This window comes from Trachypithecus francoisi, unplaced genomic scaffold (assembly GCF_009764315.1).
Source record: "Trachypithecus francoisi isolate TF-2019V2 unplaced genomic scaffold, Tfra_2.0 Lachesis_group5, whole genome shotgun sequence".
Lineage (NCBI taxonomy): Eukaryota > Metazoa > Chordata > Mammalia > Primates > Cercopithecidae > Trachypithecus > Trachypithecus francoisi.
The window spans coordinates 57,616,569-57,633,993 of record NW_022681470.1 but is presented as its reverse complement, the minus strand read 5'-3'; the positions used below and the strand labels follow the sequence as shown (position 1 = coordinate 57,633,993).

The 17,425-nt window shown below is 36.8% G+C and overlaps 1 protein-coding gene across 4 annotated transcripts in view; it reads right to left on the bottom strand.

Moving 5' to 3' along the window:
• The window catches only part of CAMSAP2 (calmodulin regulated spectrin associated protein family member 2), a 120,896-nt gene that overhangs the window by 20,788 nt on the left and 82,683 nt on the right, over nt 1-17,425 (bottom strand). For 2 of the 4 annotated variants that reach the window (XM_033195820.1, XM_033195822.1), the window contains exons 5-7: nt 7,650-7,682; nt 3,945-4,086; nt 3,449-3,588 (exon numbers count right to left, since the gene is read on the bottom strand). In XM_033195820.1, coding sequence (XP_033051711.1) covers nt 3,449-3,588; nt 3,945-4,086; nt 7,650-7,682 — 315 coding nt within the window. The remainder of the gene's footprint in view (nt 1-3,448; nt 3,589-3,944; nt 4,087-7,649; nt 7,683-17,425) is intronic. The other 2 variants (XM_033195821.1, XM_033195823.1) reach the window with 1 other exon arrangement.

Below are 17,425 nucleotides of genomic sequence, written 5' to 3'. Positions count from 1 at the left end.
CATATTTATCCTTCTCCTCTCAACAGAATCCTTCCTATTTGGCTTTTAAACATGCTCCAATCCCTCCCATCAAAATAAAGGAAACAAAACCTTCACTTAGTAACTATTCTCTAGTTTCTCCTCCCTCCTGCCATCTTTTTACCACTTCACAAACTTCTTTTAGGAGCAGGCCTCTACTGACACTCTCCATTTCATCACTTTTACTCTCTAATCTACTTCAGTCTTGGCACTGAATCACATCATTCCCCTAACAGCAATTGCTCGAGTCACCAATGATGTACATATGTTGCGAAATCAAACAGATTTCCCATCTTACCTGACCTCTCAGCTGCATTTGATATTCCTGATTTCATTCCTCTTTGAAACACTGCCATGCCTATGTCCACCAGCTACTAAATGATTCTCAAATGTACTGACTGCACTTACAGATGCAGCGGCCTACCAAGCATTTTCTTTTGGATATCTGAAAGGCCTATGTCCAAAATTGAAACTGTGACCTTCCCAACAAATGTGATCTTACTGCAGTCCTATCTCACTGAATGGCACCACTATCCCTGTGTGCAAACCAGAAACCTAGGAGTCATCCTTGACACCTTCTTCCTTCTCCCATGTCCAATTCATCAACCAAAGCATGCAGATTTTGCATCCTAAATATTTATGGAATTCACCAACTTCTCTCTATCATAACTGCTCTGATTCAAATGTTTTTGCCTTGTTTGGAACACAATAGCTTTTTCTTTGGCTTGCTAAGAAAACAAACTTTTCAAAATGCAACTCTTTTTCCATTGCTCTTGAGGTAAAGGGAATCACTATGGCTTACAAGAGGATACTTGGTAGAGTCCCTTTTTCTCTTTCCACATTTATCTATTACTATATTGTCCAGGGTTCCTCATCTTACCCTCCAGATTATAAGGTCTAAAAAGACAAAGCTTATGCTCATCATTGTATCTTCAGTGTTTAAAACAGTGTCTGGCACATGATAGATGCTCAGTAAATATTTATTAAATGAATGTACAAATGAATGAATCTACGCATTAAAAAAAACACCAGTCAGTAAAACATCAAAACACTGACAGAATATTTCTGGGTAATATTACTGTGATTTATATTTTTTCTTTACACTTATCTTTATGGTATGCTTTCTAAAGCCAAAGTATAAAACTGGTTTTTAAGTACTGGTGCTAGGTTACATTTTACTAGTGTAGTTAACTGAAAGCTGACTATATTTTGAAAAAATACTGCTTAAGTGCTCAATAAATTATCTGTTGACAGAAAATAAGTTACTATTTTAAGGACTTTGGTAAGACAGCCATCCTAATAACATAATTGTACTGTTTGGCCACAAGGTGTCAGTACAGTAAGAAATAATTTTCCCAGTAATTAAAGCTCATGAATATTACGTCTTTCTGAGTTTAAGACAGGGTCTTGGTTTGTCACTAAGTTTGGAGTGCAGTCATGCAATCAGGGCTCACTGCAGTCTCAGCCTCCTAGGTTCAAGCAATCCTCCAACATCAACCTCCTGAGTAGCTGGTACTACAGTGTGTGCCATCACGCCTGACTAACTTTATTTTCTGTAAAGACAAAGGTTTCACTATGTTGCCCAGGCTGGTCTCAAACTCCTGGACTGAAGTGATCCTCCTGCCTTGTCCTCCCAAAGTGCTGGGATTATAGGCAAGAGCCACCGCACCTGGCCTAAAGTTTTTATATTGTAGTTCAGTGTTTCATAAATTAATATGACTCAATTAGAAAACATTTCTGATTTCTTAATTGACTTTATATTATTAATTCACATAAAATACAACACTAACATTACTAAAATAATATCTGGAGGATAAGAAATAATTCTTGAAGTATTAAAATTAATAGTATTCACAACACAACTTAATTTTCAAAATTGGGAATGGAATGGAATGATTTTCAAAAATCTCTTCATGATGATGATTTTCTTTTTTTGAGACATAGTCTTATTCTGTCACCCAGGCTGGAATGCAGTGGTGCCATCTCAGCTCACTGCAACCTCTGCCTCCCAGGTTCAAGTGATTCTCCTGCCTCAGCCTCCCAAGTAGCTGGGATTACAGGCACACACCACTACGCCTGGCTGACGTTTGTACTTTTAGTAGAGGTAAGGTTTCACCATGTTGGCCAGGTTGGTCTCGAACTCCTGGCCTCAGTGATCTGCCCACCTCAGCCTCCCCCGCTCGGCCATGATTATTATTTTTAACATTTAACATCAATGTAAATAAAATATATTCAACTTAAAATTAAGAAAATAATACTACCCATGTGAAATTTTATTCTTTTAACACAATCTGACAGCATACATTAGCCAACAGTCAAAGGACAATAAAGGTGACAAACTTCAAATAGTCTGATAACTACAGAATAATTATATTTAACCTAGTGAGAATAAACAAACTAAATTTCAATTTAATGCTCAATGACTCATTGTATACATAAAAATATGCAAGGATACCATATCATTTAACTATACATATCATATATTTATGCATAATGGTAGTTAAATAGTACATAATGTTACTTTTCAATTAATTCTGTTTAATTCAAAAATTAAAAATTAAAAATTCTTTAAGAAAAAGTAAGCATTATTTATCAAGATATCTTACTATTTGTAAGCATTGTTATTGTAAGAAACATTTACTGGCTTATTCTCTATTTTGCAAACATTAAGACAACAGATTAATTTTGTAAATGACTTCTTTTTTTTTCTTTTTTTGAGACAGGGTCTGGCTCTGTTGCCCAGGCTAGGGTGCAGTGGCGTGATCTCAGCTCACTGCAACCTCCGCCTTCCAGACTCAAAATTCTCCCACCTCAGCCTCCCGAGTAGCTGGGAACACAGGCACATGCCACGACACTCAGCTAATTTTTGTATTTATTGTAGGGATGGGGTTTCACCATGTTGCCCAGTCTGGTCTTGAACTCCTGAGCTCAAGCTATCTGCCCACCTCTTCCTCCCAAAGTGCTGGGATTATAGGCACAAGTCACTACACCTGGCCAATTCTGTACATGACTTTAAGTCTGGCTTTGCACTATAAAAGAAGCTTGTGGTTAATAGTATATTAAAAAACAAAATAAGGAGAAAAAATCAAAAACTGTTTTTTCAAAAGCTCTTTTGACTGATATAGTTAATCTATAAGCTTAAAGTTGCTAGGTCATTTACATATCTTGTTCTATGGTTCTTTATTTTTAAAATTTTATTTATTTATTTTTTGAGACAGGGTCTTACTCTGTTGCCCAGGCTGGAGTGCAGTGGCACAATCATCACTCGCTGCAGCCTCGGCCTCCTGGGCTTAAGCAATCCTCCCACCTTGTCCTCCCAAAGTACTGGGATTACAGGCATGAGTCACTGTGCCCAGCTTTTTTATTTGTTTGTTTTTTTAAAATATATATTTTAACAAAGCAAAGGGGAGAAAAGAATAATTTAATTTACCTTTATGGATGAAGCAGCATAGAGCATATCTTCCAGAGTGAAATGGCAACACTGGTTCAAGTATTCTTGGCAAAATTCTTGAATCAGCTGCAGATTATACAGGCTATCAGCCAAAGACATAGTTTCTTTCAAACAAATATCTTCAAATAAGAAAAGAGCAAGGTGGTGACTTTGGATTAATTTGATAATAAATAGTTCATATCCATCTTGTAATCAGTACAAATACACAATTCTGGTTAACAAACATACCTTTACAAATATAGTAGTCATTATACATTAAGACTTAGAAACCAAGCACTTTTTTGAACTATCTCCCTCAGAATTATATATGTGTTCTTTTTTTTTAAAAAAATATTCATTACTTATTAAATAATATTGTCTTTTCTTTTGAGACAAGATCCCACTCTGTCACCTAGGCTGTAGTGCAAAATAATATTGTCTTAAATATTGGTTATCATCTGTCTACAGTTCAGAAATATTACACTGGAACACTTACCCTCTAATCGGACAACATCGGGACAGTAAAAATGAATAAGGGCAGCTAATGCGCAGCCATCTGTCCCATCCTTCAACAAATTTTCTACCAATGGAATGCAAGGCAGTTGCTTAAGTAATGTTTGCTCTTTCCTATAACGAGCCTAAAATATAAAAAAAAAAACAAAAACATGAAAATAAGTACCAAGCAACACACACGAAAAAAATCAGTACCATAAATTCTAATGTATCAGTAATAAAATAAATCATGAGAAATGAGACCACTCACCAATATTCCTTTTTTTTTCTAAATAATGGTAGGTATCACCAAAGTTAAATACACGGCAACAATAGCTATAGTTTTGAAGCTCAATACTTAATATAATATACTGCTAATTTATACTATGTGACATTTAGCTTAAATATTTAAATATAAAAGCATCACAAAACAGACTTTGAACACTTTGTATCCAAATAATTCTGCTCTTTTGAAGATAATAAAATTCATCCACTTTAATTCAGACTTAATTTAGACTGAAAATTCTTATATGGGAAGAGCAAGAATACTATTCAAGCAGAAAGAGTTATCAAAATGAGGGGGAAGGTATAAGAATATACTATTCTTAAAAGAAATTTGAGGAACTGGAATAGTATCACCAAGACATTCTGGGTTATGATTTGAATGTTGAGGAAACACAAATAGTTAACAACTTTGAAAGTGAAAAAACACCCTCCCAACTTAGGTTTCATTAATAATTGAGCAAGTATATGGGTTCTTGCTCTCCCTCAGAAAAAGAGAGGAAACCTTTGTTTTCTAAAGATTATTTGGTGTGGCTAGATAGAATTTTTAAAAATAGTTCTCTAAAAAATGAGACATGCTGTAAAAGTAGTCTCAAGAGAACGAATTCAGATCCTGGTTCAGATCCTGGTTCTGCCACTTACTAGTTTTATGATCTTGGACAAGTTACTTAAACTCTCATTTCTCATTTTCCCATCTGTAAACTGGGGTAATAATAGTACCCACTTCAGAGAACCACTGGAAGATTAAGTAAGATGATGGACACAAAGTGCTATACATCCTGCTGGGCACATAGCAAGCAATCAATAAAGGTTAGCTCTTATTAGTTGTTAACTCTTCTAAAGCCAAGTAAAATAATGCTGAAGATTTAATGAATGTACACACTGAAGTATTTTACTAACAAAATATATAACATAAGTTACCGGTATTTTTTAAAGGTTATCAAAACTATTTTTTCTTCTAATTCCATCCAAATTGGTCATCTCTATATTTTAGAATTAAAATATAATTATGAGATAAAACACTTTTGTGAGAATAAAAATAGAAAAACAAAAATTTATTGAAAGAGAATACCTAACATTTGGTAGTGAAGTTAGATTTCTTTTCAATGCTATCTCTCAGAAAAGCATCAGTATTAATGAAGGAGACACTTATTCCTGGATTTCTCTCACTGGCTACCCAAGGACAAAATTCATGGAACATGTTTTCCTCTTGAAGATTTCTGAAGGTTCTTATTAATTAGTGCATACTAAACTCTGTATTTAAGAATACATCCCTAATTCAGGGGGTAACTATATTCAGAAAAAAATTACTTGCAGTACTATATAGATTCTTTAATTGATTATGAATTTAATATAATCCTTAGAAAAATTCCTCACTTTGCAGCTAAGAGACTGTTTAAAATCAACCATGGGGAGGGAAGAAGAAGGAAGAAAGAAAAAAGAAATCAAACAGCATAGTGGTATCTTCTAGGCTTAAGCTACTGTTCTCACAATTAGTACTATTCCAGATCCTTACATGCTTTTTCTTCAGTTATCTGGGATCAAAATAGTCTGCCTCTTGGACATCCTCGAAATTCGTCTGGGACTAGTAGTTTGTTTTCAGCCTATGACCTGAATTGGACTAAGCCAAGCACCCAGGGTCATGGAACAAAGAACTGAATTATGTGATTTGTTCTACCCCCTCCTGCAAAGTAGCACTTTTGCACAAGGTGTGTGCAAACAGGCACATGTATGCATGCACACACACACACACACACACACACACACACACAGCTTTATATGACATTAGCAATAAGTATCTATGGTTTAGACAAGACAATCAGAGAATTATGGATGGGATGCTAAAACATTTTCCTAACGATTGTATTCTAGAAGATATATTAGGTAAATCAACTTTAAATCTTGAGATTATGTCCAGCTCTCAGAAGGTTCATCTGTAATTCATGAAAAAGTCTTTTGTACTTGAACATGCTATTTGCTTTATAAACTCATTGCATGGAAACATGCCCTTTCTTTCTGCAAACTTAGAAGTTTGGCATTTAGAAAGAACACCCTATATTTCAACATTATGATATATTTCTTTTCCTTTTTTTTTTTTAAGAGACAGCGTCTCACTCTATTAGTCAGGCTGGAGTGCAGTGGCACAATCATGGTTCACTGCAGCCTCGATCTCCTGGTCTCAGGTGATTTTCCCACCTCAGCCTCTTGAGTAGGTGAAACCACAAGTGTGTACCACTATGCCTGCCTCATTTTTGTATTTTTTGTAGAGACGGGGTTTTGCCAAGTTGCCCAGGCTGGTCTCAAACTCCTGGGCTCAAGGGATTCACCTGTCTTGGCCTCTCAAAGTGTGGGATTATGCACATGTGAGGCACCACATCCAGCCATTACGGTATATTTCTAAATTAGAGTTTTATTCTTGAGGGTGTAAAATAGTTCTTAAGTAGTTTAACACACCCATCCCCATATTTAAATCTGAAAGATCAATCTTTAAGTCAAATCAGAATTTAATATGGTTTTGGTCCACTACTGGTAAGGTAAGGAAAGAAAACTTTCTGCTTTTTTAATCACACAAAAAGTGAAGTGTCATCTATAATTCAAGCTGAAAAGGAACTACTTCTGTCAAAAAGATAATTTTTTAAAACTAGAGATGGGGGTTCAATATGTTGTCCAAGATGGTCTTGAACTCCTGGGCTCAAGGAATCCTCCCACACTGGCCTCTCAAAGTACTGGGATTACAAGTGTGAGCAACCACGCTCAACCACAAAGATGATTTTTAAATGCAGGCATTTATTCGTGCAATTCAAATTAATATTTACTAAATTATTTAAATTAATGAGAAACTACACTGTACTTTTTTTTTTTTTTTTTTTTTGAGACGGAGTTTCGCTCTTATTGCCCAGGATGGAGTGCAATGGAGCGATCTCAGCTCACTGCAACCTCTGCCTCCCAGGTTCAAGCGATTCTCCTGCCTCAGCCTCCCGAGTAGCTGGGATTACAGGCATGCGCCACTACACCCAGCTAATTTTGTATTTTTAGTAGAGATGGAGTTTTTCCATGTTGGTCAGGCTGGTCTCGACTTCCTGACCTCGTCAACTGCCCGCCTTGGCCTCCCAAAGTGCTGGGATTACAGGCGTGAGCCACCGCACTTGGCCCATAAGTTTTTTTTTCAACCTACTTACTGATAGTCTGTGAATACTGACAAGATTAGCAATAGGATGTTTACCCTTTAAATTATTTTTAGAACTTCTGATCTAAACCTTGGCTATATCTTTTATCTTTCCATTTTACATCACCAAATACCTTAAAATCCAATCTCTATTCAGTGACTAACAGAATTACACGAAATGACTTTACCAGCAAGACATAAACAATACCATTCTATAATTACAATTCTGGAGAGCAAACTGAAGCAGCTGAACAAACTTACTGGAACCAGTTTCCAAAACCATTTGGAAGGAGACTTCAGAGGAAGCAGCGGGAAAAAAGGGGAAAGCAAAAGGTAAAGGGAAAATTCATCAGAATTATCTTCAATTAACAAATTATAGTAAAGCTTCTGATAGTGGAGTTCCAAGTTTATAGTTCTCATAACATTTCATATGTTAATTAATACTTTAGTTAAAAATATATAGGTTCCTAATGATAAAGACCACCATCTTCTCCTGTCTCTCTCCTCTCCCCATACAGATATTCATATACTCATTTTAGGATACCTAGAATATGCTGTATACTTTAGCAGCAAAAAATTTTATTTCTGAGTTTTGGAAACATATGTCATATTAAAAAATAAATCTATGTCACAAAAGGGAAGTAAAAAGATTCTACAGCTAGGTTTGCAATCGTAATTCTTAGGTATTAGTAGACTGTATCTGATAAGGCAATATTCCCCAAAAAGCAAAGTAGAAAGATAATTTCAATAAAAACAAGTATAAAGCAAAGAATAATGTAGTAGAATATACCAAGATTATCATTTATTTCACTATATAAAAAGTTTCTTTTAATTAATGGAAAAAACCGTAGTTGGCAATTGTTACCAGTTAAGATTTTTATAAGTGTCTAAAGCAAGTAACTACTCACATAAAGAGAATATAAATGTTATTGAATTTACTATCTAGGGCTGTCCCAAAGAATCTTTCTTCTTTTAAAAAAAAAATGAATATAATAAATCCATAATTTCAGATAACATGAATTAATCATTTGTGTTATCTTTGTATCCGCTAAAACAACTTCTGGCTCTGAATAAATATTTGTTGAAGTGAACCAAAGTAAATAGGATCTGAGTTAAAATTCATATTCAAAATTTTTATGTAGAAAGCTTTTCCTGTATAAATTAACAGAAAAATAAGATTTAGAAAAATAATATAAATAAGGTATTTTCAAGAACTTTAAGAATTAAAAAATGTCACCTGAAGAATCAGAAACATACCAGCTTCCTATATATAAGCAACATTTCCAATAAATTTTTCTTATAGCACCACGAAGAACAGCCTCAACAATTTTGTGGCATGTATTTTAATCTCCCATTTAACTGAATGTTTTTGGCAGCTGCAGTTACAATAGCCACAAAAAGTACAAGAGCAGGACCAAAGAGCAGGAAGCCACTGAAAACGTGTCAGGGTTTCCAATTTGTAACAGAAATTTTAAAGACAAGGATTTTTTTGTTTTCTAGACTAGAAGAACCCATTAAATAGAAACTGGTGATAACAAGAAATTATTGTGGACTATTCATCACAGCAGGTATACAAAGGAGTCTGCAGTGGTTACAGTTATTCCATATTTCTTGTAAAATATGCAATAATTGGACTTTGTTACTAATTCAGACTGCTCTGGCCTTTCTCTTACCCCTCCATTGATCTAAACTGGTAACAGCAATCTTCTTAGGGGAAAAAGGAAAACCACAGATCGGCTGTGTGAAGGAAATTTAACTAAAAAGAGTAAATGTACTAAAAGAACAAATAAATATTTATACTACGCACACTTATATACTTATGGTTCAAAAAGCTCAAATACATAGCATAAGTTCCTTGCTGAAGAGTAACCATTTCTGAAGTGATCAGCAACTATCCTTTGGTTTTCAGGGAAGAATTAGGCAAACTGCAACATCAAATTCTGTTTTAAGATGTAAATAACCATGAGGACAAAGGGTTTTGTTTGGTTTGGTTTTTTTCTCTCTCTCTTTTTCCTTTTTATCAGGACCACCAAGGAAGAAACAAAGGGTTTTTTAAAAACCATGGATAACAGGTGAAAAAACTTCTATTAAGTTTCCACTGACAAAGGGGCCAACCTAGGCAGTCGAGATTTTCTGGAATAGTTCTAATTTCAAGTATTCCTTTCAACTGTCTTTATAATACATGTTTGGCTCACCCTAAATTTTGGCTAGTTGTTTTAGGACTTGCCATTAATACTCTCCAAATAATACTCTTCCTCTGGGTATCTACAATATTCTGGAAAGGTAGGATAATTCCTGAACTACTTCTGGGTGCTCTCAGGCCATTCCAGGAGGTTATTGGTTTGGTGTGGTCTTTATTGGAGACCTCAAAGAGTTGGGGTCCTTCAGGGAGTTAATCATGGCTGTGACTTGCCACTGCATGACTTGTTAACTTGTTAGATTTAATCTTTTTTTTTTTTTTTTTTGAGACAGTCTCCCCCTGTCACCCAGGGTGGAGGGCAGTGGAGCTATCTCAGCTCACTGCAACCTCCGCCTCCCAGGTTCAAGCGATTCTCCCACCTCAGCCTCCCAAGTAGCTGGGACAACAGGCATGCACCACCATACCTGGCTAATTTTTGTATTTTTTGGTAGAGATGGGGTTTCACCATGTTGGCCAGGCTGGTCTTGAACTCCTGACCTCAAGTGAACCTCCCACCTAGGCCTCCCAAAGTGCTGGGATTACAAGTGTGAGCCACCACGCCCAACCATTAGACTTAATCTCTTAGCTGTTGTAGATCCAAAAGTTGTGTAGAATAGCTGATGGAATATAAAATGGTACAAACTCTTTTGGAGGGGATTTTGTCAATATTTAACAAAGCTACATACAGTATACATTTACCCCTCAATCTAGCAGTCCAACTTCTAGGAAATGTACCTTGAAAATACATATCCAAAATACAAAAGGCCACATATAACATTATTCTGTGCAGCACAATCTGCAATAGCAAGACACTGGAAACTACTTAAATGCCTACACATAGGTATGTAGTTGAAGAAACTATGGCACATATTCACAAGGGAGCGCTATGCTGCTTTAAGAGATAATGATAGGCTGGGCACGGTAGCTCACATCTGTAATCCCAGCACTTTGGGAGGCCAAGGCGGGTAGATCATGTGGTCAGGAGATCGAGACCAGCCTGGCCAATATGGTGAAACCCCATCTCTACTAAAAAAAAAATACAAAGATTAGCCAAGTGTGGTGGCACTCACCTGTAGTCCCAGTTACTCCAGAAGCTGAGGCAGAAGAATGGCTTGAACCTGGGAGGCAGAGGTCGCAGTGAGCCAAGATTGTGCCACTGCACTCCAGCTTGGGTGACAGAGCGAGACTCCGTCAAAAAAAAAAAAAAAAAAGAAGAAGAAGAAGAAGAAAGAAAAGAAAAGATCTCTAGGGACTGTACTGAATGATTTCCAGGATATACAGTTACTGAAAAGAGCAAACTGCAAAAGAATAAGTTATGTTTTGTGTTAGAAAGGAGGAGAAACAAACATGCACATATGTGCTTGGTCCATTTAGAAGGGCTGGTGGGGAGTACATGTGGAATAAGTAAGGGGTAGAAGAGATAGGGGAGGGAGTAATACTTCTCTGAGTATACCATTTATATAGTTCTGATTTTTGGAATGATGTCAATGTTCTACATAGTCAAAAAACAAAAGTTAACAAGGATGGTGTCAAAAAAGATCACTAAAATGGAATGAATACAGAAACCAGTTAACACAAATGTATTTCAAAGGAATAATATAACCACAATGAAGGTGGGGGCAGAGGGAAACCACTTAAGAACACAGTAGTTTGACTATATACTATTAATCTAAAAAAAAAATTGCAAACAAATCTTAAGCTTTTAAAAATTTTAAAAATTTTTTTTTGAGACAGAGTCTCACTCTGTCACCTAGGCTGGAGTACACTGGCATGATCTCGGCTCACTGCAAACTCCGCCTCCCAGGCTCAAGCAATTCTCCTGCCTCAGCCTCCCAAGTAGCTGGGATTATGGGCGCATGCCAACAGACCTGGCTAATTTTTGTATTTTTGGTAGAGATGGGATTCACCATGTTGGCCAGACTGGTCTCGAACTTCTGACCTTAAGTGATCCACCTGCCTCGGCCTCCCAAAGTGCTGGGATTATAGGCATGAGCCACCACACCCGGCCAGTAGGTTTATGTTTCATATTGGTATAACAATTCTGAAACCACTGTAGATGTATTGTAGGATTGAGCAAATAAGTAAAACACATTAATGCTCTTGGGAGCCTGAGTTCTCACTGTGGAAGGGGAAGTCCCGTGTGGAATAGGGGAAGCCAGGAAGAACTCTGTGGAGTTTGATTGGAATTGGAGGTTTATATATGAACTCATGTTTGTGTATTTTTAAAATTTTATTTCTGAACTCTATCTACTAAAATAGGGCCTAGAAGTAATGATATTCATGTAGCAATTAGCCACTTAGTGCCCAGATTTTACAGTTGCTAAATACTGTTTTCCATAAAAAAGAATTAAGACTTATTGAAGAAATGGCTGATTTCAGGATTATGGCAAGTAAACTACAAAATGAATCTGAAACATCTTGTTGAGCCAGAAATTAAGTAAGGAGGGGCAAAAAGAAAAAAGAAAAGAGAGAGACAGATGAATGGGGGCATATCAAAAGCACAGGAGTCAGTCTGAAGGGACTCCCGTTGGCCAAATCTGAGACCATTTTAGCATCAAAATAAAGAAATAGCTAATTTTAGGTCAAGGAACGAAGGAGATGAGCCTGGAGCATCCTGTAGTGCCAGAAAGTAAGGAAGTGCTCAAAAAACAAAAGGCTTGGGGCATATCCAAGAGATACCAACCAAAGCCAACCCCAAAAAGCTCTCAATGGCTGATGCTGTACAATTGTGAGCAACAAAATAATGCAGTATTAGATTATAACCCAAAGTATAAAATATTGATAAGTATACCTGAGTCCATACTGATATAAATAAATGATTGAATATAAAAAATAAATGGGCCGGGCGCGGTGGCTCACGCCTGTAATCCCAGCACTTTGGGAGGCCAAGGCGGGTGGATCACGAGGTCAGGAGATCGAGACCATCCTGGCTAACACGGTGAAACCCCATCTCTACTAAATATACAAAAAAACTAGCCGGGAGAGGTGGTGGGCACCTTAGTCCCAGCTACTTGGGAGGCTGAGGAAGGAGAATGGTGTGAACTCGGGAGGCGGAGTTTGCAGTGAGCTGAGATTGCGCTATGGCACTCCAGCCCGGGCGACAAGAGCAAGACTCTGTCTCAAAAAAAATAAATAAATAAAAATTTAAAAAAAAATGGGGAAGCAGACACAAATCTTCCTTACAGAAGAATCCCCAATAGTATATGCGGGCATTCTCCCTTTCAGGGAGTGAGCTTAATTTCCCTCCTTTAGAGTGCAGGATGCAGTTGGTGGCCCACTTCCAAAAATAAGAAGGGAAAACCAGTAAATTTATAATGGAGAAACCTGACAAACACTACCTTAACCAAGGGATCACAGTTAATATCACCAGTGATAAATCATGTTCTTATCATGTACCCCATGATACAATACATGATATGATACATGACCTCTCTGGTAGTCTTCTCAAAAAACTTGTAACTCCAGCCTCACCATGAGAAACATCAGACAAACCCAAATTGAAGAACACTACAAAACGCCTGACAAATATTTAAAAAGGACATCAGTGGAAAACTAGTAGAATCTAAATAATTTAAAGTCTGTAGTGTACTCAATAATAACGTACCAATGTTACTTTCTTACTGTTCACAAATGGGCTCCAATTATGTAAGATGTTAACATTAGAGAAAACTGGGTGAAGTTGTACTATCTTTGAAACTTTCCTGTAAATCTAAAATAACTCCGTAATAATTTTAAAAGTAAATACATATGGACAAAAACTGATTATAACCCATTATATATCCATTAGCTCATTCAGATAGTAGGGAAATGCTATATAGACAGGTAGATGGGTGGAAGAGGACAAACTTGCTTATAACAGAATGCTAAGTAATAAATATGGAATAAATGAAGGGGTTAGAAAATTACAAATTTGTGACCATCATAGTAAAATTAATTCAGGTAGATATATTCAATGAATGCTAAATCTTGGATGAGGGGAAACTTTCAAGAAAGACAGGCTATTTCCTGCGGTAGAGTAACTCCTCTCAAATTACCTATTACAAAAGGAAACATAATATAGCTGTCCCCCCTTGCCCATAGTTTTGCTATCTGCAGTTATTCACAGTCACTGTCTGAAAATACGAATGAAAAATTCCAGAAATAAACAACTCATAAGTTTTAAATTGCATGTTGTTCTGAGTAGTGTGATAAAACCACATGCTGTCCTATTCCATACAGTCTGGGAAAGGAATCATACCTCTGTCCAGCACTCCATGCTGTATATGCTACCTGCCCATTACTGTATAAGAAAAAACATAGTGTAGATAGAGTTCAGTACTATCCGAGGTTTCAGGTATGCACTGGGGGTCTTGGAACATATCCTCTGAGGATAAAAGAGGACTACTGTAACCCTGCAGTCAAGAAACCAGAAAATATCTTAACCAACTGATCAAAATGAATATTATCTAGCAGGGGTAAATGGATATCATGTGCCTCTGGATATTACATTGTGATAAGGACACAATTTACATAGTATTCCAGCCTGAAAAGCATAACCTTCATCTAATAATGAGTAAATATTAGAAAAAGCCAAATTGAGAAATGTTCTATTAAAACGGCCTGATTCTTCAAAAATATCAAGGCCACGAAGAAAAGAAAAGCTAAAGAACTGCTTCAGTTTAAAGAAGACTAGGGATATGACAACGAAATAAATTAATGATAAAATGGGAACATAAATGATAAAGTATTATACTGACATTAAATTACCTGTACTGTCGTTATGGAAATGAATTGCCTTGTTCTTAGGAAACAGACATTGAAGTATTAAGGGGTAAAGGGACATGATATATGCAATCTTCTTTCAAATGTTTAGAACAATTTGTGTGTGTGTGTGTGTGTGTGTGTCTGTGTGTGTACACCGAGAGAGAGGGAGACAGAATGATAAAGGAAATGTGGCAAACTGTTGAAAAACTGATGAATCTGAACATAAAGTTTGAGAGAATTCTTTTTTTTTTTTTTTTTTTTGAGACGGAGTCTTGCTCTGTCGCCTGGTCGCCTGGGCTGGAGTGCAGTGGCCGGATCTCAGCTCACTACAAGCTCCGCCCCCCGGGTTTACGCCATTCTCCAGCCTCAGCCTCCCCAGTAGCTGGGACTATAGGCGCCCGCCACCTTGCCCGGCTCGTTTTTTTTTTTTTTTTTTTTTGTATTTTTTAGTAGAGACGGGGTTTCACCGTGTTAGCCAGGATGGTCTCGATCTCCTGACCTCGTGATCCACCCGTCTCGGCCTCCCAAAGTGCTGGGATTACAGGCTTGAGCCACCGTGCCCGGCCGAGAGAATTCTTTTTATTATTCCTGCAACTTTTTGTAAGCGTGAAATTGTTTCAAAATAAAATAAAAGTTCTTTAAAAGTTATATTAGATCTATACCAATCCAAGTCTTTATAGGGTCTTGTGTCCAAATGCACAAGACTATTAATTTATAAAACTGTTAAGAGAAATCTAATGGGTATCATACTCTTAGGTAAATATTAAAACCATGGTACTATCTCTGAATTCAAAAAAATGTTTAAAATGCCAAGTTCTCTTAACTACACTAAATGAGTTAATAATAGAATGGGACATACCCTAGGTTGTTGTGTTTCCTGTAAGGGCAAGTAAACTATTATGAAAGAGAAATGGTATGTTGATATTAGAGATTTAAAAAAAAGAAACGGCCAGGTGTGGCAGCTTACACCTGTAATCCCAGCACTTCGGGAGGCCGAGGTGGGTGGATCACTGGAGGCCAGGAGTTTGAGACCAGCCTGGCCAACATGGCGAAACCCCATCCCTATTAATATAAAAAATATTCAAAAAAAAAATAAGAAATGATTTAGCACTGACCACAGAAACCTACACATTGGCCAGGCAAAGTGCCTGTAACGCCAGCACTGTAGGAGGCCAAGGCAGGTGGATTGCTTGAGCTCAGGAGCTTGAGACCAGCCTGGGCAACATGGTGAGACCTTGACTCTACAAAAAGTAAAAAAATTACATGGGCATGGTGGCACATGCCTGTAGTCCCAAGTAGTTAGGAGGCTGAGGTGGGATGACTGCTTGAGCCCAGGAGATCGAGGCTACAGTGAGCCATGATCTCGCTACTTTATTCCAGCCTGGGCAATAGAATGAGACCCTGTCTCCAGAAAGGAAAAAAAAAAAAAAAAAAGAGGAAGCCTACATATGGATAGATTTATAATTATAGAACAGAATCTTAAAGGTAGGATTCAAAAAAAAAATTATCTAATTTAGGCAGGCCATGTCTTCACAGTTTCTTAACTAAAATAATGGTATAAAAGAAATCAAGGTAAATCTTAGAGTCAAATGAAATGATGTATCTGAGAATGATGTGCTGTATTTGAACATTAAATGTTTTATATATTCATATACATATTAAATAGACAACTTAAGTGCAAAATTATAGATTACAAATTATCGTTTTCTACATTGTGCACTGAAGAACACTAATTCTATGGGATGCTAGTAAAAGTCATTCATAAAATAGTTCAAAGATAAAAAATGTTTGGAAAATGGCTAGACAGTCTCTTTGACTGGGCCTTTAATGTACTACAATGGATTGCAACATTCTTAAAGCGGCACAGACTAGGCAGCATTTCCCAAATGTATTTTACTTCAGAGCCCTTCTCTCAAATAGTACTATTTGAAGAAACAGCATTTGAGGGAGAAAAAAGTGGGTTATAGTTTTTAACTGTTAAGGAATTTTAGTCAAGGGAGAAATTCATAAGGGCTGAAGTAATCAGGCAAAGAGGTATAAGCATTTACCTACTCTCTCACAGGGGGAAAGTGTAGTCTATATTGAGATACTCCTTAAAGTGAAAAGCAATTAAGAGTTCTGTGCATGTCTTTTCTCCAAAGGTTATTCCTTCATCTACTTCCTACTCCCTTGTAAAATACCTCACAAATATTTCTTTTTAAAAAGTAGCAAATACCACACTGAGTAAACATGTATCTTTAATACTTTGAGAAACATTGGCTGCGGTGGTGTCTCATACCTATAATCCCAGCACTTTGGGAAGCCAAAGCGGGCAATCACCTCAAGTCGGGAGTTCAAGACCAGCCTGGCCAACATGGCGAACGCCATCTCCGCTAAAAATACACACACACAAAAACTAGCTGGGCGTGGTGGTGCACGCCTGTAATCCCAGCTACTGGGGAGGCTGAAGCACAAGAATTGCTTGAACCCAGGAGGCTGAGGTTGCAGTGAGCTGAGATCATGCCTCTGCCTTCCAGCCTGAGTGACGGAGCAAGACTCTGTCTCCAAAAAAAAAAAAAAATTGAGAAACATTAAACTTCATTCTCTATATAGTTAGTATTAGAATACAAACGCATGAATTCATAGCTCTTTCAAAACTGATTCTGCCAAATTCATCCACTCAGTAATTCCCACAAGTGCCTTCACTTGCAACTTAGTGTCTCTACTTAAATTGTTCCCTATGACCTAGTATCATGAAATCTACTAAGGCCCTGTTAAAGTCCCACATCTTCTAGAAGGTATTCCTAGATATTTCATGCATACAGTTAGCATAAATCTACTAGTAATATACATATAGAAAAGTCTATGATAACTATTTACTATTTTCACCAACCTTTTGTTTTTTTCTCTTATGTTTACTAATATATTGAGAAGGGAAAAACTGAGCATCTTTTTAATTACAGAATTAAGAAACCGATTAATCCAACCTTTTACTTTTTACAGATTAAAAAAACAAAACAAAACAAAACAAAATAAGGCCCAGAGAGGTCAAGTGCCTTTGTAAACATCATGAAGCTATTTAGCAGCAGAACTAGCCTGACTTTATGTGCAATACTCATTTTACCATAGTACTTTA